This window comes from Micropterus salmoides, unplaced genomic scaffold, assembly GCF_014851395.1.
Source record: "Micropterus salmoides isolate LMB-PRFRI ecotype aquatic unplaced genomic scaffold, ASM1485139v1 Ms_hic_scaffold_8, whole genome shotgun sequence".
Lineage (NCBI taxonomy): Eukaryota > Metazoa > Chordata > Actinopteri > Centrarchiformes > Centrarchidae > Micropterus > Micropterus salmoides.
This window is the reverse complement of record NW_024044570.1, coordinates 12,171,780-12,196,688: the sequence shown is the minus strand read 5'-3', so window position 1 is coordinate 12,196,688 and position 24,909 is coordinate 12,171,780. Positions and strand designations below refer to the sequence as shown.

The following is a 24,909-nucleotide window of genomic DNA, read 5'->3' as shown; positions in this document are numbered from 1 at the left end:
ATTGCTTGATTTGAGCTACCTGTTTTATAATTTTACTCAATAACAATATAACAAATGTTAAATAAATGTTTGATTTAATTAATTTTAATCATGAATAAATTAGCACTTAATTGTTTTATTAAGACATTTATTTTGTTGAGGAAAAGGGATGAAAAAATATTTTAATAAATTTTACTCTTATGCATATTTGTTGAAAAAAGATTTTATTATAATTGTTTTGAATGTTCTACCTCAGATTTGTGAAGTGATCCGCTGTGAAGTGTTCTGATCATAAAGAATAGTTTAAAACCACAATTATCATCTGGTTTCTACAACTTTCACTCAGTAGAAAAAATCAGCCTTTAAACTTGAAAGAAATAATGATTTGACATTTGTTGTAATAATTATCGATATCGAATGACATAAAAATTAATCGTGATAACATTTTTGGCCATATTGCCCAGCCGTTCATATCAGCACCTATTTTTTCCACTTGAAACACTGATTATAGGTCGTGGCTGCATTCACCAGAATGCAGGAAATCAAGTGTTAATGCTCAAAATGCTGCATACATTTCCACATTAAATATTTCTTCAAAACAGTGTACAATTATCTTCTCGTCTAGTTCTTGTGAACCCAGTATCGTATTTCCTTGTATCTTGTGAGCTAAGTGTATGTCACATCCCTAATGTGAGCCCCTATGTGCCCACCACTTTTCAACACAGAGTTACACTCTTGCCCCTACACTCGTAACCCCCGAACACATTTCAGGCACAGAAAATGTTCTTGCTTAAAAAGCAAAGCATTTAGGTGTGATTTGATGCCCATTTTACACAACCAACGTGCTGTACAGATCATAGATATATTTATTATTAAATTAAAGGCACCCTAAGGAGTTTTTGACCTCTAGTTGAACTATGGGAGTGGTTCTCAAACTGGGGTTGGGCCCCCCTGCATGGTGCCAGACCTAAAGTTGTTGTTGATTGTGCTTCATGTGATGGCAAAAAGAAAAAAATGGTTCTCATGCAAACAAGGCTACTTTGCCAATCTGAATCTTTTTTGTATTTCAATCACTTGTGTTCTTAATGACTGAGAAAAATTAAATTCACTTTTGCTGGAGTTGGGAGGCTTGAACATTTTTCAGTTTCTAAGGGGGGTGTGACAGAAGAAGTTTGGAAACCACTGCATAATGCACTAACAATAGCAGTAATGCACTAAAAGAGGCAATGAGGAAGCATGAATGTAAACAATGCGGGTTGCAGACTCTTCGCCGTTACTAGTTTAACTACATTTCTCAGTAGCTTGGTGGTAGCATCGCTATTTTCTGAATCAAATAGCTTTTCAGTAACAAAGCTCTTTTATTGACCGAGTAGCACGGTAGCTTCCACACACGTTACATTTTCCCAAGCATTTCTGAAGGATCAGTAAGTGGCGCCACCGCCACACACAGACCTGTATGTGCAGCAGGTGACATCACGTACCGATCCTTGGGCTGATGTCTGAGCTTTCCTGCAGGGAAATAAAGACACGTGCGATTGAGTTTACTTTCTATTGTGATAGTTACTATAACACCTCTTGTGAGAAGGATCAGGGTCCAGCCTGGACACCTCTTCTTCTAGTGAGGAGGAAACTTCGATATGTAGTGGCAGAAACTTCTTTCCATGAGATGAGACATCTTCTCTCTCTCTCTCTCTCTCTCTCTCTCTCTGACCTTTTGCCGTGAATGTTTAGGTTGCAATGTTGCAAGAGCACAAATTCACATATAAACAAAAAAAAATACATTGAAATGACATTATAAAACTAAAGAAAGAGGAATAAAAACACAATATAGTCCTTTGTTACATAAAAAATATGTCTTGCTTTTTGACAAGCAGTAGAATTTTTCAAAGGAACAATTATTAAAATAAGAAACAGTATTACATGACATACACGTATACCCATGACAATGTGATTAACTTACTTTGTACAAACAACAGTGGTTCTCCATTTGTTGCATGAGGAAATACATTTAGCTGCAATGATATGGTAATAAGTAGGAGAGTTTCTGTGTGTCTCTCGCACACACACACACACACACTCTGTTTGGAGCAGGTTTTTAGTCTTTCTTCTGTTGCTACTGTGGAATGAAGATGGTTCAGCATAAATTAGGCCTATACTGTGTTTGTGTGTGTGTGTGTACATATATAATCGTACATACATATACATATGTAAGATGTAACTAAGCTACTTTTTCCACATTGCTGTAGCTTAGCTTAGCTTGCTACATTTCACTGGGGGGTAGCTTCTGTGTATTTAAGTTTCATTTAATGTAGAGTAGCTAGTAGCTTAGCTCACTACATTTTCCAAGTAGATTATTAGGTTATTACTTGACTTAGAATATCTGGATTTCACGCGCAAGATAGCTCTCCATTTATTCCTGTGAAGGTTGCTAGCTGTGTGCATATTCCAAACAAGATTTTTACGCTTCCATATTTTTTTTTGGGTGGGGGTGGGGGGGCAGACTTCCCGTTGGCTCCCCGCACACATGACAGACATATGACACATGCTACACTTCACTCCAAATGTTAGTGGACTTAATGGATCATCTTATAATAAAAAGTTATTTTGGTGTGTTTATGACACAAATGTATTCATAGTTTCATAGCCTCTCCTTTTGTGATGATTGTGTATGAGAAAATATCTTTTGGGCCAGTGTGTGTTCATGTAAAGCGGCTGAAAGCTGCAATTCCAAATGCAACACCAAAATTGCCGCACAGCCCAGTACAGCTCCTGAGGGCTGGGTACAGACAGTTGGAGACATCAGTAAGCATCAGTTATAAGAGATCAGAGGTGCCAATCTGGGAAGCAAATGTGACAAGATTTGTACTTTTCTGGAATGCTCAATGTTGATAAAGTGATTTAATAGTGGGGCTCTTCTAGACCAAATGTTATTAGACAGAATGGATACAATTCTGAAAGTGAAATGAGTCACTTCCCGGCGGTTGTGACATTAAAAAAATTATCCCCCATTTTACAGCCACTTCTTTCAAAATGTAAGCCTATGTATTTTGTGGGCAGTGTCCATCACGTGACAGAACTGGAAGTTATAATTTCACTATTCCACATTGGCTTCAAAGCACGGCGCACTTTGTGGGATCTTGCCTTAGAGCAGGAAGTTTGGACAAGATTAGCTTGTACTATGCAGAGCTTTTTAATTCAACCAAGCTGGTAGATATTTACCTAATACACATTATTTACCATCACCATTTACCATTGAAAAGAAATAGTTATGAAGAAGGTCACTGGAAGACAGAAAGCAAAAGAGACATACTGTAATCCAGGGACATATTTAACCAAGCGAGACGGACATGTCTACAAAAGGAGAGAGTGAGAGACATTGCTGAAGTGACTAGCCTGCAGATCCTGTGTTAGAAAGTTACTTTGTAGCCTTCACTGACTTACACATGATTTTCAACTGACAGGATGGCTGACACAACTGGACACACACAAATGCATCCTCACACACACGCTCCAGAGACGGTGGACACACACTCTGTCTTAAATCCCTCATGCACACACAAGCCATGACAGTAAGGCAAGCGGACACGTTTTGTAGGCTGTAGGGACAGTTAAGGACAGGATAGTGACAGGTGCCCAATGAAAGAGAAGAGCATAAAAGAGAGGAAATAGGACTGTAAATAGGAGATGAGAACTATGGCAAGGAAGAAAGAATGAATGGAAGAAGAAAAAGGAAAAAAAGAGACTGACAGGTGCCAAAGCAGTCTGGGAGTCACAGCTGATCTACATGTCACAACACATTTCCATCCTAACATCTCTACATTCAGTGTGTGTCACCTCACATCTCTATCCCTGTGAATGATTGTGACAACACAAGGAAGACAGTTTGTATTTCTTGACCTCGGACAGAGACAGCTCTTGTGAAACCGAACCTTCACATCTCCGTAAGCCGACTTTTTAGCAAACAAATGGTAGATTTTCCCACATGCACTGAGCTCTTGAGAGAGGTTAAAATAAATTATGAATGGATCCTCGTTTCTCATGGGCAAAACTATGTCAGCTTTTATACCTAACAAAGTTGTCAACATGAGGTCACAAGATGCCAGATTTTGTTTTGTCAACTGTTTACATCAAAATTAGCACATATACACGTTTTCTATACATAGATATAGGTGATTGACTTCTTTCCCGTTGCCAGTAAACAGGTTTTTGTTGTTGTGTGGTTGTATATTGCTCGTCTCTCACAGTGCCAGTAATCTGCCTCTTCCCCTCAAATCAGGAGAAGCTCGAACACCTCGCTGTCTTGCTAGTGTTGCATCTTGCGTGATGCAAAGAACAAAATCGCAAAACACGATGTTCCCATAGACTGGCAAAAACAAAAAATAATGTTCCTGGCTATTGAAGCATTGCATTGTACCTGAAAAGGGGCAAAAGTTTGCATGTCCACCCACGTTTCATGTTTCCATACCTGCCCACCGGAGCTGGAGCTGCAACAACTGCAGTTATTTGACCTTTGAATGAATTCAGATTGTACCCTGATTGTAACACTGAAGACAAAATCCAGTTAATGGGTGTTAGTGGGGTTTTTTGTCCAGTGTGAAAGGGGCTTTATTGGAAAAGTTGATAAAAATTAAATATTGATGAAAGGTTGATGTTATATACTGACATTTCTTTAAGAGACAAATGTGACATTGACTGAGAAGTTACTCTTGTGAAAAACAAAGAGTTATCTGCACACTGAATAGTTTTGACACCCTGTAGGAGGTGTCATTTATTGCGACCTCTGAGAAGGTCTTGTGTGGTTTACAGTGTATAGACTCACCTATTTACTACATGTGCATTCGATCCGCTCTGAGACCTCAGAGTTTGCAAGGTCACAATAAAAACCACCTAGTGGGATTCATAATTACTCAGTGCAGATCATTCTGTTTCAGCACTTACCCACAGGATGGTTTGGATGTGCCCACATTATTCTGTGTTTAAACTAGACTTATATCAGAGCAGCAAACAAGGCACTCTTCAGAAACTTCAGGCTCTGTTATACAGTATATGGGTACTGGGTGTATGGCTCCTTATTTATCTTAAAGTATAAGGTAGAAAGAAAAAATACTCCTGCACACACAGAAATACACTACATAATTACTTTTCAACATTTCATGTGAAACATGTTGGGAGTATTTTCACTTTTTAACTTATACTAAACTGATGTTCTTAAGCAAGAGTTCAGTTTTAATGTTTCATGTTTTATCTGTGGTATACGATTAGCTTTTCAGTAAGTAGTAAAGACAGGGAGTGCTAATATATAGAGAATGTATTACAAGTGAACCATAAATCTTTTTTAAATGGATCTATGATACAAATATGGACAATATTTAAAAGTCAAAGTAAACAGAAGGAGAGAAGGCCTTTCCACGTCAGTCCACCCCATCAGCACAATGAGGACTCCAGGTCTCTGCAGCTCTCTGGCACCATGTGGGACATCGGATCCACAGTGTGACTCTGGGAGGAAAATGTGTAATAAATTCTTCAGGTGATAAAAAATATAAAGTAAATACAGATGATTCTTTAATAAATAGAATATTGTGGTGAAGTTAATTTTCTGATGTAATTTAATTCAAAAAGTGAATCTTTGATATATTCTAGATTCATTACACAAAGCGAAGCATTTCAAACCCTTTTTGCTTTCATCTTGTTGATTACAGTTTACAGCTCATGGAAATAAAAACTCCCCTATCTCAAAATGTATAACAATTTTAGAATAAAAATAGATTTCTGTATTATAAATTATACAGAAATAACCGGAGCAGAGCTCTCTAATCAGCTAATTAACTCTCAGTCTGGTTCTGATGCTCACAATGAACTTTTCCTCACTATTCTAATTTTTTGAGACGGTCCTCTAAAAGATGCCTCAGTATTTTAATGTTGACAGCACTATTATGTCACATAAATGGGAGAAAATGAAACAAGGGAGACTCTTTAAATGTTTTTGTGTTGTCCTTTTAAGACAGACAATTTTATATCAGCAGTCAAATGTCCAGTAGCCAAGACTAGCAACGTTATTTTAGACTCAAAGTTTAAGCTTTGAGTAGCAGGCATCAGAACCTCAACAAGAATCTTGTGACAATATAAAAAGTACCTTTCTCTCTCCAGTGTCCTATTCCAGGCAATAATCCCACACAGCCCTGCCGACAGCAGCAGCATAACTCAAAATAGTGGTGTGGGGAATTAATTAACGTGATAGCAGCCATTGCTAACGTTTTGCAAGATACACAGCTTCCATCATGTAACTGAGGACTCTACCACTAGCTTATTACATTTATTACAAGTAACATACTGAGGTGACATCCAAATAAACGACTCGTAACCACTCGTACCCAACGGTATGTAAATTGAATTGCTTGAAATTGTTCGTTTGAGCTGAAACCTTAAGTAAACTTAAGGTAATTAATAACTGATTCATAGTTAATGTTATCGTTAACTGTTAACGTTGGTCTCAACAAAATCTAACTTTAGTGTTGCAAAATAACGTTAACGTTACCACATTTATCTATTAAAAAGCATTTAAAACCTTGTGAAGTATAATGTCAATTAAAGCTGCAAGCAGCGTTGGGCGGGCCCTCGCACTTGTAAGCGCGTCCGCGTGTGAGCCGGCCGAGTTGCATATTCTGGAGCTCTGCCGGTGCGGCTGTGAATTTCCTACGCGGTTATGTCGCCGCATGAAGGTGCTATATGTCACTTCCTGTGTCCCCTATGTGGAGCTACATAGCACTTGCCGCTATGAATATAAATCGGTATTGACGTGTAGATGTCTGGGGGTCAGAGAGTTATCAAGCACGCAAAGTTTGGTTCAGATGTGAGCATGTACACTGAACAATAATGTACCCAAACAATAAAATAAATTCCTTTTATATTTCCCTGCCTTGTTGTTTATGTGTACATACAGAGGAAGAATGTGATAACAGCACACATTTCATCGTTACTGTGTGCTGTACCGCAGTTCTGTGTCCATGCATGCAGCAAACTGAAAGCACTGTCTGTCGGAGCGTCTACGTGAAAAGAGAAGGAAGACATGGCTGGTAGTGTCTTCAGAGTTGTTAAACACCTCAGCGCACTGAAGGAAGCCATCTGACTGTGTGAGGGGCAAGATCGTTGATGTCTGCAGGCAGAGTAGCCTAGAGCTCTCCTGTCTGACTGGTCCACCAATAGCAGAGAAGATGACCCCTTGAGACACAGCCCCTCCTCATTTGCATAATGAGTCAGAAATGCATACAGAAATTTAAAAAGGACAGGCAGAAATAAATACCATGGGTGAAAATAAATAAGGTAGAAAAATACAAAGGAAGAATAAAACAGACAAAAATATTAAAACACACACATAAATAAATATATTAAAAAAATTAGTAATAAATAAAGTTGAAGATTATAAGGGAGAATAAATAAATAAGGTAATTATAACAAAGGTGAATAAGTAAAGGCACTAATTAAAATATATACATTTATGTCTCCTTGTATAATTTAATTAATACCAACATTTATTTATTTACTTTATTTTTTTGTGTATTTAATTGGAAGCTTATTTATTTATTGAGCATTTATTTATTTCTGTATTTATTTCTGACTGTGTCAGGATCGGTCCTCCATAGCGGGGTGGGAGAGTTATCAAGCACGTAAAGTTTGGTTCAGATGTAGCATGTACACTGAAGTTACAACAACTTCCTGTGTCATGGCGAAGACTTGATCTTTGACGCCACGCCACGGACACCCATTGACGAAAACTCGCAAATAGCACAACTTTTCATCTTCAATGCCTTTAGAAGGCACAGCACAAATTTGAAGTCGGTCGGACTAAATCCCTAGGAGGAGTTCGTTAAAGTACGAAGTGTGTAAATCATCCAAAATTTGACGTAAAATTCAAAATGGCCGACTTCCTGTTGATTTTAGGGCATCGCTCCGAGAGGCTTTTTTGTGCGTCTGGACAAGATACACGTACCACAGAAAATTCGTGCACGTAGGTGAAACGTGCGGCGGGGGCTGCTTCGTTAAAAGTCACTTCCTTTGCCAGCAGGTGGCGCTATGACTGTGGGTGAATGTCAGCATGTACATGTGTTCAGGGCGGGACTCTCATCCTACATGTACAGTTTGGTCCAGATGTGAGCATGTACACTGAAGTTACGACAACTTCCGTGTCATGGCGAAGAGCTGATCTTTGACGCCACGCCACGGACACGCCCATTGACGAAAACTTGCAAATAGCACAACTTTTCATCTTCAATGCCTTTAGAAGGCACAGCAGAAATTTGAGGTCGGTCGGACTAAATCCCTAGGAGGAGTTCGTTAAAGTACGAAGTGTGTAAATCATCCAAAATTTGACGTAAAATTCAAAATGGCCGACTTCCTGTTGGGTTTAGGCTATGGCTCCAAGAGACTTTTTTGTGCGTCTGGACAAGATACACGTACCACAGAAAATTCGTGCACGTAGGTGAAACGTGCGGCGGGGGCTGCTTCGTTAAAAGTCACTTCCTGTTGCCAGCAGGTGGCGCTATGACTGTGGGTGAATATCAGCATGTACATGTGTTCAGGGCGGGACTCTCATCCTACATGTACAGTTTGGTCCAGATGTGAGCATGTACACTGAAGCTACGACAACTTCCGTGTCATGGCGAAGAGTTGATCTTTGACGCCACGCCACGGACACGCCCATTGACGAAAACTTGCAAATAGCACAACTTTTCATCTTCAATGCCTTTAGAAGGCACAGCAGAAATTTGAGGTCGGTCGGACTAAATCCCTAGGAGGAGTTCGTTAAAGTACGAAGTGTGTAAATCATCCAAAATTTGACATAAAATTCAAAATAGCCGACTTCCTGTTGGGTTTAGGCTATGGCTCCAAGAGACTTTTTTGTGCGTCTGGACAAGATACACGTACCACAGAAAATTCGTGCACGTAGGTGAAACGTGCGGCGGGGGCTGCTTCGTTAAAGGTCACTTTCTATTGCCAGCAGGTGGCGCTATGACTGTGGGTGAATGTCGGCATGTACATGTGTTCAGGGCGGGACTATCATCCTAGATGTACAGTTTGGTCCAGATGTGAGCATGTACACTGAAGTTACAACAACTTCCTGTTTCATAGCGAATCATCGACGCCACGGACACGCCCATTGACGAAAACGCGCAAATAGCACAACTTTTCATCGTCAATGCCTTTAGAAGGCACAGCAGAAATTTGACGTCGATCCGACTAAATCCCTAGGAGGAGTTCGTTAAAGTACGAAGTGTGTAAATCATCCAAAAATGGCCGTAAAATTCAAAATGGCCGACTTCCTGTTGACTTTAGGCTATGGGTTCTTGAGGCTTTTTTGTGCGTCTTGATATGATACATGTCCCCAGAAAATTTCGTACATGTAGGTTGAACGTGAACGAGGGGCTAATTTTTTCCAATTTTCTAGGTGGCGCTAGCGAGTCATTTTGCAACGCCCATGTGCGAAACTTGTAGAATACGAAATTTTTCACCGGTTCTGACACGTTTGCAAATTTTGGTGAGTTTTCGAGAATGTTTAGGCCATGTCAGTTGAGCCTACTTTGCAGAAAAAAGAAAAAAAATAAATTAAAGCTGCAAGCAGCGTTGGGCGGGCCCTCGCACTTGTAAGCGCGTCCGCGCGTGAGCCGGCCGAGTTGCACATTCTGGAGCTCTGCCGGTGCGGCTGTGAATTTCCTACGCGGTTCCGACGCCGCATGAATGTGCTATATGTCACTTCCTGTGTCCCCTATGTGGAGCTACATAGCACTTGCCGCTATGAATATAAATCGGTATTGACGTGTAGATGTCTGCGGGGTGGGAGAGTTATCAAGCACGTAAAGTTTGTTTCAGATGTGACATGTACACTGAACAATAATGTACCCAAACAATAAAATAAATTCCTTTTATATTTCCCTGCCTTGTTGTTTATGTGTACATACAGAGGAAGAATGTGAGAACAGCACACATTTCATCGTTACTGTGTGTTAGAGCATGGGAGAACAGTGGATACTTTTAATACAGCCCACACCCCTAATACTGTGTAACTATAACAAGTAGAGAACAGAAGAAAAAGATGTTCTTTCTTTACAACTGTCTGCATAGCTTATTCATATTGTGTAATGAATGAAAATAAATAGGCCTACTAGGCTCCTCTCTACTTTGACATTTAAGATTAGCTTGTTTGATCCACCTTCATACACATGTGACATTACTGTACAACTTGAGAAAGGTGAGTTGTTTTCTGCTCCAGCCTGCCTAAAAGAAAAGCGTTTTGGGATTAAATGGACTTTATTAGCTGCTGCAGTGCAGGATGAACTCAGAATAGACCCATTTCTCACCTTATTATTCTAAATCATGCAACGAAGAAGAAGAAATGCATAAGAAATCCTGGGACAAAATCTGTCCACAAATACTGTACAGCATGTAGTCTGATGATCAAGACTTGTGTTATAGCTGACTTGGGCAGTGAAATGTTTTTTTAATTCATGTGGTCATAGTTGTCCACAACTCAAATCAGAATATAAGAAGAAATGTTTTATACCACCTCAAGAAGGCTTCCTATCAGAAAGGTAGGAAGGTATTTCAAATGTACAACTGCAGTACTTAAATCTAAGTAAAGTAATTTCCCTGACATTTTTGTGTTACTTTACTTTTAATAGACCCATGTAAGAGGTTTTATACTTCCTGTGAGTATAATCCAATCAATCTTATTTTCATACTGTATATCCGTTGTGTAATTTGATAAATTGTGTTGTATGTCGTGCTCGCATCTCAGAGAAGACTCTGACTGCAACATGCGTCTTTGTAAAGAGAGAAACAGACAGAAAAAGTCTCTAACTCTGCCTGTCAGCTCGCTCTGCTCCGTTAAAACTGAATTTACCATACAGAATTGAATACGAGTGCACTCCAGATTTAGCTGCAGCCAGCTGACCGTGTGCTTCTCCCTATACCGCAGTTCTGTGTCCATGCATGCAGCAAACTGAAAGCACTGTCTGTCGGTGCTTCTACGTGAAAAGAGAAGGAAGACATTGCTGGTAGTATTGTCTTCAGAGTTGTTAAACACCTCAGCGCACTGAAGGAAGCCATCTGACTGTGTGAGGGGCAAGATCGTTGATGTCTGCAGGCAGAGTAGGAGCTCTCCTGTCTGACTGGTCCACCAATAGCAGAGAAGATGACCCCTTGAGACACAGCCCCTCCTCATTTGCATAATGAGGCAGAAATGCATACAAAAATTTAAGACAGGCAGAAATAAATACCATGGGTGAAAATAAATAAGGTAAATAAATACAAAGGAAGAATAAAACAGACAAAAATATTAAAACACACACATAAATAAATACATTAAAAAAATTAGTAATAAATAAAGTTGAATAAACAAATAAGGTAATTATAACAAAGGTGAATAAGTAAAGGCACTAATTAAAATATATACATTTATGTCTCCTTGTATAATTTAATTACTACCTACATTTATTTATTTACTTATTTTTTTGTGTATTTAATTGGATGCTTATTTATTTATTGAGCATTTATTTATTTCTGTATTTATTTCTGACTGTGTCAGGATCGGTCCTCCATAGCGGGGTGGGAGAGTTATCAAGCACGTAAAGTTTGGTTCAGATGTGAGCATGTACACTGAAGTTACAACAACTTCCTGTGTCATGGCGAAGACTTGATCTCTGACGCCACGCCACGGACACACCCATTGACGAAAACTCGCAAATAGCACAACTTTTCATCTTCAATGCCTTTAGAAGGCACAGCACAAATTTGAAGTCGGTCGGACTAAATCCCTAGGAGGAGTTCGTTAAAGTACGAAGTGTGTAAATCATCCAAAATTTGACGTAAAATTCAAAATGGCCGACTTCCTGTTGATTTTAGGGCATCGCTCCAAGAGGCTTTTTTGTGCGTCTGGACAAGATACACGTACCACAGAAAATTCGTGCACGTAGGTGAAACGTGCGGCGGGGGCTGCTTCGTTAAAAGTCACTTCCTGTTGCCAGCAGGTGGCGCTATGACTGTCTGTGAATGTCAGCATGTACATGTGTTCAGGGCGGGACTCTCATCCTACATGTACAGTTTGGTCCAGATGTGAGCATGTACACTGAAGTTACGACAACTTCCGTGTCATGGCGAAGAGCTGATCTTTGACGCCACGCCACGGACACGCCCATTGACGAAAACTTGCAAATAGCACAACTTTTCATCTTCAATGCCTTTAGAAGGCACAGCACAAATTTGAGGTCGGTCGGACTAAATCCCTAGGAGGAGTTCGTTAAAGTACGAAGTGTGTAAATCATCCAAAATTTGACGTAAAATTCAAAATGGCCGACTTCCTGTTGATTTTAGGGCATCGCTCCAAGAGGCTTTTTTGTGCGTCTGGACAAGATACACGTACCACAGAAAATTCGTGCACGTAGGTAAAACGTGCGGCGGGGGCTGCTTCGTTAAAAGTCACTTCCTGTTGCCAGCAGGTGGCGCTATGACTGTCTGGTGAATGTCAGCATGTACATGTGTTCAGGGCGGGACTCTCATCCTACATGTACAGTTTGGTCCAGATGTGAGCATGTACACTGAAGTTACGACAACTTCCGTGTCATGGCGAAGAGTTGATCTTTGACGCCACGCCACGGACACGCCCATTGACGAAAACTTGCAAATAGCACAACTTTTCATCTTCAATGCCTTTAGAAGGCACAGCACAAATTTGAGGTCGGTCGGACTAAATCCCTAGGAGGAGTTCGTTAAAGTACGAAGTGTGTAAATCATCCAAAATTTGACGTAAAATTCAAAATGGCCGACTTCCTGTTGATTTTAGGCTATGGCTCCAAGAGGCTTTTTTGTGCGTCTGGACAAGATACACGTACCACAGAAAATTCGTGCACGTAGGTGAAACGTGCGGCGGGGGCTGCTTCGTTAAAGGTCACTTTCTGTTGCCAGCAGGTGGCGCTATGACTGTGGGTGAATGTCGGCATGTACATGTGTTCAGGGCGGGACTCTCATCCTACATGTACAGTTTGGTCCAGATGTGAGCATGTACACTGAAGTTACAACAACTTCCTGTTTCATTGCGAATCATCGACGCCACGGACACGCCCATTGACGAAAACGCGCAAATAGCACAACTTTTCATCGTCAATGCCTTTAGAAGGCACAGCAGAAATTTGACGTCGATCCGACTAAATCCCTAGGAGGAGTTCGTTAAAGTACGAAGTATGTAAATCATCCAAAAATGGCCATAAAATTCAAAATGGCCGACTTCCTGTTGACTTTAGGCTATGGGTTCTTGAGGCTTTTTTGTGCGTCTTGATACGATACATGTCCCCAGAAAATTTCGTACATGTAGGTTGAACGTGAACGAGGGGCTAATCATTTCCAATTTTCTAGGTGGCGCTAGCGAGTCATTTTGCCACGCCCATGTGCGAAACTTGTAGAATACGAAATTTTTCACCGGTTCTGACATGTTTGCAAATTTTGGTGAGTTTTCGAGTATGTTTAGGCCATGTCATTTGGGCCTACTTTGCAGAAAAAAAAAAAAAAAAAAAAAAAAAAAAAAAAAAAAAAATAATCCGAGCAATTCAATAGGGACCTCGCACGGTCGTGCTCGGGCCCTAATTAAAGCTGCAAGCAGCGTTGGGCGGGCCCTCGCACTTGTAAGCGCGTCCGCGCGTGAGCCGGCCGAGTTGCACATTCTGGAGCTCTGCCGGTGCGGCTGTGAATTTCCTACGCGGTTCCGACACCGCATGAATGTGCTATATGTCAGTTCCTGTGTCCCCTATGTGGAGCTACATAGCACTTGCCGCTATGAATATAAATCGGTATTGGCGTGTAGATGTCTGCGGGGTGGGAGAGTTATCAAGCACGTAAAGTTTGTTTCAGATGTGACCATGTACACTGAACAATAATGTACACAAACAATAAAATAAATTCCTTGCCTTGTTGTTTATGTGTACATACAGAGGAAGAATGTGAGAACAGCACACATTTCATCGTTACTGTGTGTTAGAGCATGGGAGAACAGTGGATACTTTTAATACAGCCCACACCCCTAATACTGTGTAACTATAACAAGTAGAGAACAGAAGAAAAAGATGTTCTTTCTTTACAACTGTCTGCATAGCTTATTCATATTGTGTAATGAATGAAAATAAATAGGCCTACTAGGCTCCTCTCTACTTTGACATTTAAGATTAGCTTGTTTGATCCACCTTCATACACATGTGACATTACTGTACAACTTGAGAAAGGTGAGTTGTTTTCTGCTCCAGCCTGCCTAAAAGAAAAGCGTTTTTGGGATGAAATGGACTTTATTAGCTGCTGCAGTGCAGGATGAACTCAGAATAGACCCATTTCTCACCTTATTATTCTAAATCATGCAACGAAGAAGAAGAAATGCATAAGAAATCCTGGGACAAAATCTGTCCACAAATACTGTACAGCATGTAGTCTGATGAACAAGACTTGTGTTATAGCTGACTTGGGCAGTGAAATGTTTAATTTTTTTAATTCATGTGGTCATAGTTGTCCACAACTCAAATCAGAATATAAGAAGAAATGTTTTATACCACCTCAAGAAGGCTTCCTATCAGAAAGGTAGGAAGGTATTTCAAATGTACAACTGCAGTACTTAAATCTAAGTAAAGTAATTTCCCTGACATTTTGTGTTACTTTACTTTTAATAGACCCATGTAAGAGGTTTTATACTTCCTGTGAGTATAATCCAATCAATCTTATTTTCATACTGTATATCCGTTGTGTAATTTGATAAATTGTGTTGTATGTCGTGCTCGCATCTCAGAGAAGACTCTGACTGCAACATGCGTCTTTGTAAAGAGAGAAACAGACAGAAAAAGTCTCTAACTCTGCCTGTCAGCTCGCTCTGCTCCGTTAAAACTGAATTTACCATACAGAATTGAATACGAGTGCACTCCAGATTTAGCTGCAGCCAGCTGACCGTGTGCTTCTCCCTATACCGCAGGTCTGTGTCCATGCATGCAGCAAACTGAAAGCACTGTCTGTCGGTGCTTCTACGTGAAAAGAGAAGGAAGACATTGCTGGTAGTATTGTCTTCAGAGTTGTTAAACACCTCAGCGCACTGAAGGAAGCCATCTGACTGTGTGAGGGGCAAGATCGTTGATGTCTGCAGGCAGAGTAGGAGCTCTCCTGTCTGACTGGTCCACCAATAGCAGAGAAGATGACCCCTTGAGACACAGCCCCTCCTCATTTGCATAGTGAGGCAGAAATGCATACAAAAATTTAAGACAGGCAGAAATAAATACCATGGGTGAAAATAAATAAGGTAAATAAATACAAAGGAAGAATAAAACAGACAAAAATATTAAAACACACACATAAATAAATACATTAAAAAAATTAGTAATAAATAAAGTTGAATAAACAAATAAGGTAATTATAACAAAGGTGAATAAGTAAAGGCACTAATTAAAATATATACATTTATGTCTCCTTGTATAATTTAATTACTACCTACATTTATTTATTTACTTAATTTTTTTGTGTATTTAATTGGATGCTTATTTATTTATTGAGCATTTATTTATTTCTGTATTTATTTCTGACTGTGTCAGGATCGGTCCTCCATAGCGGGGTGGGAGAGTTATCAAGCACGTAAAGTTTGGTTCAGATGTGAGCATGTACACTGAAGTTACAACAACTTCCTGTGTCATGGTGAAGACTTGATCTCTGACGCCACGCCACGGACACACCCATTGACGAAAACTCGCAAATAGCACAACTTTTCATCTTCAATGCCTTTAGAAGGCACAGCACAAATTTGAAGTCGGTCGGACTAAATCCCTAGGAGGAGTTCGTTAAAGTACGAAGTGTGTAAATCATCCAAAATTTGACGTAAAATTCAAAATGGCCGACTTCCTGTTGATTTTAGGGCATCGCTCCAAGAGGCTTTTTTGTGCGTCTGGACAAGATACACGTACCACAGAAAATTCGTGCACGTAGGTAAAACGTGCGGCGGGGGCTGCTTCGTTAAAAGTCACTTCCTGTTGCCAGTAGGTGGCGCTATGACTGTCTGTGAATGTGAGCATGTACATGTGTTCAGGGCGGGACTCTCATCCTACATGTACAGTTTGGTCCAGATGTGAGCATGTACACTGAAGTTACGACAACTTCCGTGTCATGGCGAAGAGCTGATCTTTGACGCCACGTCACGGACACGCCCATTGACGAAAACTTGCAAATAGCACAACTTTTCATCTTCAATGCCTTTAGAAGGCACAGCACAAATTTGAGGTCGGTCGGACTAAATCCCTAGGAGGAGTTCGTTAAAGTACGAAGTGTGTAAATCATCCAAAATTTGACGTAAAATTCAAAATGGCCGACTTCCTGTTGATTTTAGGGCATCGCTCCAAGAGGCTTTTTTGTGCGTCTGGACAAGATACACGTACCACAGAAAATTCGTGCACGTAGGTAAAACGTGCGGCGGGGGCTGCTTCGTTAAAAGTCACTTCCTGTTGCCAGCAGGTGGCGCTATGACTGTCTGTGAATGTCAGCATGTACATGTGTTCAGGGCGGGACTCTCATCCTACATGTACAGTTTGGTCCAGATGTGAGCATGTACACTGAAGTTACGACAACTTCCGTGTCATGGCGAAGAGCTGATCTTTGACGCCACGCCACGGACACGCCCATTGACGAAAACTTGCAAATAGCACAACTTTTCATCTTCAATGCCTTTAGAAGGCACAGCACAAATTTGAGGTCGGTCGGACTAAATCCCTAGGAGGAGTTCGTTAAAGTACGAAGTGTGTAAATCATCCAAAATTTGACGTAAAATTCAAAATGGCCGACTTCCTGTTGATTTTAGGCTATGGCTCCAAGAGGCTTTTTTGTGCGTCTGGACATGATACACGTACCACAGAAAATTCGTGCACGTAGGTGAAACGTGCGGCGGGGGCTGCTTCGTTAAATGTCACTTTCTGTTGCCAGCAGGTGGCGCTATGACTGTGGGTGAATGTCGGCATGTACATGTGTTCAGGGCGGGACTCTCATCCTACATGTACAGTTTGGTCCAGATGTGAGCATGTACACTGAAGTTACAACAACTTCCTGTTTCATTGCGAATCATCGACGCCACGGACACGCCCATTGACGAAAACTCGCAAATAGCACAACTTTTCATCGTCAATGCCTTTAGAAGGCACAGCAGAAATTTGACGTCGATCCGACTAAATCCCTAGGAGGAGTTCGTTAAAGTACGAAGTGTGTAAATCATCCAAAAATGGCCATAAAATTCAAAATGGCCGACTTCCTGTTGACTTTAGGCTATGGGTTCTTGAGGCTTTTTTGTGCGTCTTGATACGATACATGTCCCCAGAAAATTTCGTACATGTAGGTTGAACGTGAACGAGGGGCTAATCATTTCCAATTTTCAAGGTGGCGCTAGCGAGTCATTTTGCCACGCCCATGTGCGAAACTTGTAGAATACGAAATTTTTCACCGGTTCTGACATGTTTGCAAATTTTGGTGAGTTTTCGAGTATGTTTAGGCCATGTCATTTGGGCCTACTTTGCAGAAAAAAAAAAAAAAAAAAAAAAATATATATATATATATATAATCCGAGCAGATTCAATAGGGACCTCGCACGGTCGTGCTCGGGCCCTAAAAAAATAAAAAAAAATAAAAATATAATCCGAGCAAATTCAATAGGGACCTCACACGGTCGTGCTCGGGCCCTAATGACATGGTGAGCATTATGCAAAAACAAAACGAAATCACTGCACTGTTGGTTCAACAAAATGTTTCCTCTGTTCTACCTCCAAGAAATCTGCAAATTTTTGATGGAGACCCTCTTCAATATAAATCCTTCATTAGAGCCTTTGAAAATGTAGTGGAGAAGAAAACGAATAATCCCAGCGACTGTTTGAGCTTCCTTGAGCAATACACTAGGGGGCAGCCAAAGGATCTTGTGCATAGTTGTCAGCATATACCTCCAGATCAAGGCTATCACAGAGCCAAGAGTCTTCTTGCTCAGCACTTTGGAGATGAACATAGAATTGCATCTGCCTATATGGAGAAAATATTCAACTGGACACCCATCAAAGGTGAAGATGTAAAAGGATTACAATCATTCTCTCTGTTTCTTCGAGGATGTTCAAACTTAACAGAACAAGTAATGTATATGAGGGAACTGGACTTACCAGCTAACATGCGGAGTATCATTTTAAAACTTCCTTACAAACTAAGAGAAAAATGGAGGAATATTGCATGTGATCTGCAAGAAAGAAGTGGACAGAGGGCTACATTCATTGATCTTGTAAATTTTATTGAGAGACAAGTGAAAATTGTTACAGATCCAGTGTTTGGAAACATTCAAGATCCTCAACATCCTTCAAGGCCTGTCAATGTCAAGGCCTCCTGTAGCAGTCAGCTACGACAAAGAAGGAAGGAAAGCAGCTACATTACGAATGTCACTTCTGTGAGGGAAGAAGCTATGGCACGGCCTGCAGAACATAGCACAACCTCCACTTATTGCTGTCTTTTCTGCCTGCAGAGAAACCACACACTGGGTCAGTGCTCACAGTTTAAAGCCAAGGCACACCGGGAGAAGATCAACTTCATTAAGGACAAGGGTATATGTTTTGGTTGCCTGAAGGTAGGCCATACAAGCAAGGACTGTAGGAGTCGATTGGATTGCCATGTATGTCTTCAGAAACACCCTGGGGTCCTTCATATAGAAAGACAGGATAAAGGTACATCTGTAGGACAAGCCAAACCACCTGTGAGCCTTTCAAGTGATTCAACCGTAACTTTTCAGACATGTGGCCATATTGGGGCCGGTGTGGAAGATGATTCTACCTTCTCTATTGTTGCAGTAAAAGTCAGAAGCAAACTGACTAATAAGATCATGCAGACATATGCCTTTCTGGATCCTGGCAGTTCCGGCACATTCTGTACAGAAACCATGGCGAAAAGGTTAAATTTGCGAGGTAAGAAGACAAGCATTTTGTTGAGAACAATGGGCCAAAGAAAGGTTGTGCAAGGCCCCGATCTCACCAACAGCCTCATTGGAGTTTTGGTCCGATTTAGGCAGGAGCCTATTGCAATAGTGGCTGATATCCAATCTATGTTTCACCAGGTTCATGTCTCAAATAAGCACGTTGACTTTCTCCGCTTCCTCTGGTGGCCAGGTGGTGACACTGCACAGGCTCCGCAGGAATACCGCATGAAGGTACATCTATTTGGAGCTGCATCATCGCCAAGCTGTGCCAATTATGCCTTAAGGAGAACTGCAGATGACAACGCAGAACACTTCCCTCCAGAAGTTGTGAGTACAGTGAAAAACAATTTTTATGTTGATGATTGCCTCCGTTCAATGGCCTCAGAAGAGGAAGCTAGGAAAATGATCCAGGATTTAACTGCACTCTGTCAGAAGGGAGGATTCACTCTGTCAAAATGGGTCAGCAATAGTCGTGCAGTGTTGCGCTCTGTCAGTGAAGTCCACAGAGCAAAAGACATGATGGAGCTGGATTTGGAAACAGATCAACTTCCTGTTGAACGTACATTAGGACTACAGTGGTACGTTGAGACTGATCAATTTGGATTTAAGGCCTCAGTACAAGAGCAACCACGGATGAGAAGAGGAATTCTTTCGGTGGTCAGCTCCCTTTATGACCCATTGGGCTTCCTTGCTCCATTCAGCATGATGGCAAAGTTGTTACTGCAGGAACTCTGTAAAAGAAACCTAGGATGGGACGAAGTTATTCCCCATGTTCTCACTAAGCAATGGGCTGGCTGGTTGGAAGATCTCCACAAGGTGGCAAGGTTCAAGATTGATCGTTGCATTAAGCCTAATGACTCTGGCAACCCTCTCACTATACAGCTTCATCACTTCTCTGATGCCAGCGAGGTTGGGTATGGAGCTGTCTCTTACTTAAGACTGGAAAGGGACAATAAAGTGCATGTTGCATTTATGATGGGGAAGGCCAGAGTTGCTCCACTGAAGCAGACAACAATTCCTCGCCTAGAGCTAACAGCTGCAGTCCTTGCTGTCAGAGTAGACCGCATGCTACGGAAGGAGTTGCAACTTAGGCTGGAGAAGTCAGTTTTCTGGACGGACAGCACAACAGTCCTTAAATATATATCAAATGAAAACCGGCGATTCTATACCTTTGTGGCCAACCGAATTGCAGTCATCAGGGAGGCAACTGATATTGATCAGTGGAGATATGTGGGGACAAAGGAAAACCCAGCAGATGAAGCGTCAAGAGGTATGAGGGCAGAAGATCTCCTGAATGGAAGGAGATGGATAATGGGACCTGATTTCCTTTACAAGTCCAAGGAAGGGTGGCCTAAATTAGATGAAGACCTTCAGGTGATTTCTGGCACTGACCCTGAGGTCAAAAGGGTCTTGACAGTGAATGCTGCTGTTAAAGACACAGACAATGCTATGGACCACCTGATTCATTACTTTTCATCTTGGAAGAGATTGCAGGTAGCTGTAGCTTGGCTTCTTAAGATCAAGGAAACTCTTGTGTTATTGGGACATAGGAGAAAGGAGCTTTATGCCTCTGCTGACCTCAGTATGGACATTACAGGCTGTCATAGACAGGTGGAAAGTCAAATGCAGAGCTTTAAGGCTACGCTCAAAGGACAGAGTCTGAAACCTCAAGATGTGACCAGGGCAGAACTGTCAATCATCCGGTATGTACAACATCAGCGGTTCAAGGATGAAATTACCTCACTGCAGAGTGGTGTGAAATCCATATCCAAGGACAGTCCACTGTATAGATTGGACCCAGTGATGGATGGTGAGATTCTCAGAGTGGGCGGTCGGTTAAGCAAAGCCTTACTCCCAGTGGAATCCAAGCGACCTGCTATTCTGTCAAAAGACCTGCATATATCAACACTAATTCTGCGCCATATTCATCAGCAGATAGGTCATTCTGGAAGAAATTATATGTTGTCCAGATTAATGCGGAAGTACGGGATTATAAATGCAAACTCTGCTGCAAGAAAGGTTATATCAGATTGTGTTGTTTGCAGACGCCACAGAGGAAGACTCCTTGAACAAAAAATGGCGGACTTACCTGCTGAAAGAGTGTTGCCTGATGAAGCCCCTTTCACTCATGTTGGCATTGATTATTTTGGGCCTATTGAAGTTAAAAGAAGCAGAAGTCTTCTCAAAAGATACGGAGTGGTCTTCACCTGTATGACCAGCCGTGCTGTACACTTGGAAGTAGCATACACCTTGGATACAGACTCCTGTATAAATTCTGTGAGAAGGTTCATCTGCAGACGAGGCCCAGTTTCAACTTTCAGGTCTGACAACGGAACCAACTTTGTTGGAGCCAGCCGTGAGCCCAAGGAGAGTCTGACTGCTCTGAACCATGGTAAAATTCAAAGAGCCTTTCTTCAGGACGGCATAGAATGGAGATTTAACACCCCATCAGCTTCCCATCAAGGTGGCGTTTGGGAGCGCTTGATTCGCTCAGTGAAGAGTGTTCTTGCCTCAGTCCTTAAACAACAGACCCTGGACGATGAAGCACTCCAAACTGTTTTTTGCGAAGTTGAAGCAATATTGAATGATAGGCCTATTACAAGAGCCTCAGATGATTCAAATGACCTGGAAGCTTTGACGCCGAACCACATTCTGTTGTTGAAAGGTAAACCAATTATGCCACCAGGACAGCAGTTGTTTGACAGAAATGATCTGTATGTCAGAAAAAGATGGAAGCAGATACAGTACATGGCAGAACTCTTCTGGAAAAGATGGATTCTTGAATACCTGCCATTGATGCAACAGAGACAAAAATGGACTGCACTAAGAAGAAACCTTATACCTGGAGATGTTGTTATTGTGGCAGATGCTACAGCTTCAAGAGGATCTTGGATGATGGGGAAAGTTTTGGATGTCAGATCAGATGTGAAAGGGGTTGTGCGCTCTGTCCGCCTCCAAACGAAGACCAGCATCTTAGAGAGGCCTGTGACGAAGCTGTGCCTGCTGCTGGAGGCGGTGGTGTGATCACACGAACTCTCTCTCTTTCTCTTTGTCTGCCTCTATTCTCTTTCTTTCTCTTTTCTTTGCAGGTGCGGCAAGACATCTGTGCCTGATATGTTTAGAATACATAATGTAGCTCCGTTTTGAGAGTTCAGTAATTGTGATAATGCACAATTAGGGGCCGGAGTGTTGAAGCTACATTAGTTTGCTTTCAGTAGTGGTAATTTGTTAATTAAATTGATTATTATTATGATTTTGTTTATATTAGAAATACGTATATATGTATACATATTTTGATAATGTTTTTTTTGTTTGTTTGTTTAGTTAATTGTTTTATATATATGTTTAGTCTTTATTTTTGGTTAGTTTAATAATTGCAATGTTTGATTTAGACACCTGAGGGCAGTAGTGGGCACAGGTGAGGGTAAATATAGGTAGGAAGTAGGAAGTGAGCGGCAGCACCTGGGTGATGGGCACATGGTTTTTTACCAGCGTGAGAGATGCTGTATTGCTTGCTCAGTTGGAACAAATAAACCAGCCACAAACCCTGAATCCAGTTTGAAATTGATTTTATTTCTTGCCTGCGTACATTACCTGCCCAGGGTGCTAGAAGTTGTCGTTTGAAGGTTTGATTTAAGTTTAACTTTATTTTGTTTGTTGACAAACGGCCACTACACTATGGATTCGATAATGTTTTTGACAGTGCACATATCAATATCATGGCAGTCGGTGGACTTTTTACTCATCCATTTTTTTTTTACAATATTCTGTTATTTTTCATTGGTCCCTCTGATAAATATTGTTTCTTCGACAAATAACTTCTTACTTTCGACTACCCGTCTTTGCAATATCGCTTGCCAGTCCCGGACCAACATTGACAAAGTATTTATTGAATTCCCTAGCAATTGAAGCCCTGTCAGTGATATCTGTATCATTTAATGCCAGCAAGTAAATAGGATATTCTTCTTTTCCTTTCCTTTATGGTGGGGATTTGGATTGGGCAAATCAGTCAGTGTTTTCCATAGATTTTAAATCCTTTTGTACTCACTTCAAAAGTTTCCACTAAAATGGTCCTGGTGACAAATGGTCGTAATGGAGTCGGGAACTTGACATAATCCACATCACGAAAATTATCCCGGAAACGCTCGATGTTCCTGGCCTCAAAACGGAGATCAATCTGAAAATAAAAATTCAGTCGGATCACTGACATGATAAGACTCTTCCAGCTTCTTTTCTATAAAGCTTAACAATTTAAAGTTTAATAAATTTAACACTGTCTTTATTAATCACAAAAAGACCAATCGGCTCATATGTGACATTTAACAAATAGGGTTAACACAAAGTCAAATAACTTTAGAAAATTCTGCAATATTTAAAATGTGGAGTTTGGATATTCCTACCTGTTTGGTCATTAGCTTCTCAAACTCCTCTACTATCTCACACAGACTGAGCCACTTGAGTCCGGGCAGGCAGTGCAGGAGCCAACTGCCCGCTTTCATCAGCAGTAGGTCCATTTCTACCTGCATCCTGATGCCTGGGTGGATCACCTGTAAGACACCAGGAACAATTTATAAACATCTGCTGACAGGCTTAAAACCTTTTTGCATACAGTCTATGCTTAAAACAAACAATTGATGAATACATAATTCAGAATCTATGGGATCTACCTGGTAGTAAAATTAACTCTAATGAGGCTATTTTGTAATTTTAACACTCACCTTGATAGCCACAGGCATTAGACGCTCCTTCTCTGCACTGCTCCCCACCTGCTGCCCCTCTCCAGGACTTCTCTCCTTATAGCCTTCCTCCTCCTTCCTCCCCCTCCAGTACTGCCACAGGGAGCTTGCCACTCCTCCAAGACCCGGGATCTCCCAGGCTTCCAACAAGTCTTCTTTCTCCATCTCTTCCACCAGTGACTGGAAGGCTGGATCTGCCACCTGGTCCGCCTTCGCCCATCCTCTGTACACCTGGGCCACACATCCAGAACCCACTGGCTCTTTGCTCTCAATCACTAAAACCATCCTCCAGCCCTCGCCAAAAGCCCTCCTGAGACACTGCTTGGTGTGGGCCCAGGAGTGAGGGCGCACCTTTACGTGGAGCCTGGAGAAGCGTTCACAAAACTCCTGAGAGAAGATGTCCCGCCTGGTGCTGGCCCACTGCCCCAGCTTGATGAAAGTGGGACCGGATGTTTCAGTCACCCACAGCAGAGCATCCAGCCAGCGAGATGCCCAGCGAGCGGACACCAGAGCCAAGGGGGAGAGGAGGAGAAGGGGCCCAAATTTGAGGAGCAGCACCAATGCACGAAGGCTTAGCCGGAGAAAAAATAAAACTTTGTGCACCTTGACTTTCGCTAGAGACTTCCTGTCAGCGGTTTGGGATGAAAGAGTTGCTTCCTGGCATCTGGGTGCACAGGATGATACATTGACTGCGCCCCAGCATAACAATGTCACCTTGGGTATTTGGGTTAAAATCTGCCCTCTTTTAACAAGCGATGTCCTGGAGCTCTGGATGAGTCTGGTTCTAGTAAAGTAGCCTGCTTTCTGGAGTGTGTACCTCAGGTTGAGCAGGACTGTTCTTGCTCCAAAGGCCATCGTGGTCATGTCACATGGCTGTTAGGTCAGTCTAGGAGGTAAATTGGTCTTGTATCCTTTTGCAAAAGTAAAGGCTGACTCCAACTGAGATCGAAATAATCTGTGGTCGCCAGGCAAACTGGATGATACACTAGCGACAAGAATGTGTACCTATTTTACTACAAATTCATGGCGTTTCTTTAACTTACAGTCAGCGGTGGTTACTGTGGTTTCCTGTAAACAGGAGGAAACAGGACTGCTTCTTTTACCACTGAGACATTACATAAATTTCAGCTGGCGTTACTGTACCACCCAAAAACATCATCCACCTCCATTGAAAGCAGAATATACATGAAAACAATGACCGCCGCT

At 41.5% G+C, this 24,909-nt stretch overlaps 1 protein-coding gene across 2 annotated transcripts in view; it reads right to left on the bottom strand.

Annotated features, from left to right (window-relative positions):
- The window catches only part of adck2 (aarF domain containing kinase 2), a 55,180-nt gene extending 30,271 nt beyond the window's left edge, over positions 1–24,909 (bottom strand). Inside the window, exons 1-3 of one of the 2 annotated variants that reach the window (XM_038705946.1) lie at positions 23,686–24,909; positions 23,368–23,514; positions 23,016–23,144 (exon numbers count right to left, since the gene is read on the bottom strand). In XM_038705946.1, coding sequence (XP_038561874.1) covers positions 23,016–23,144; positions 23,368–23,514; positions 23,686–24,567 — 1,158 coding nt within the window. In that variant the 5' untranslated portion in view covers positions 24,568–24,909. The remainder of the gene's footprint in view (positions 1–23,015; positions 23,145–23,367; positions 23,515–23,685) is intronic. The other variant, XM_038705945.1, reaches the window with a different exon arrangement.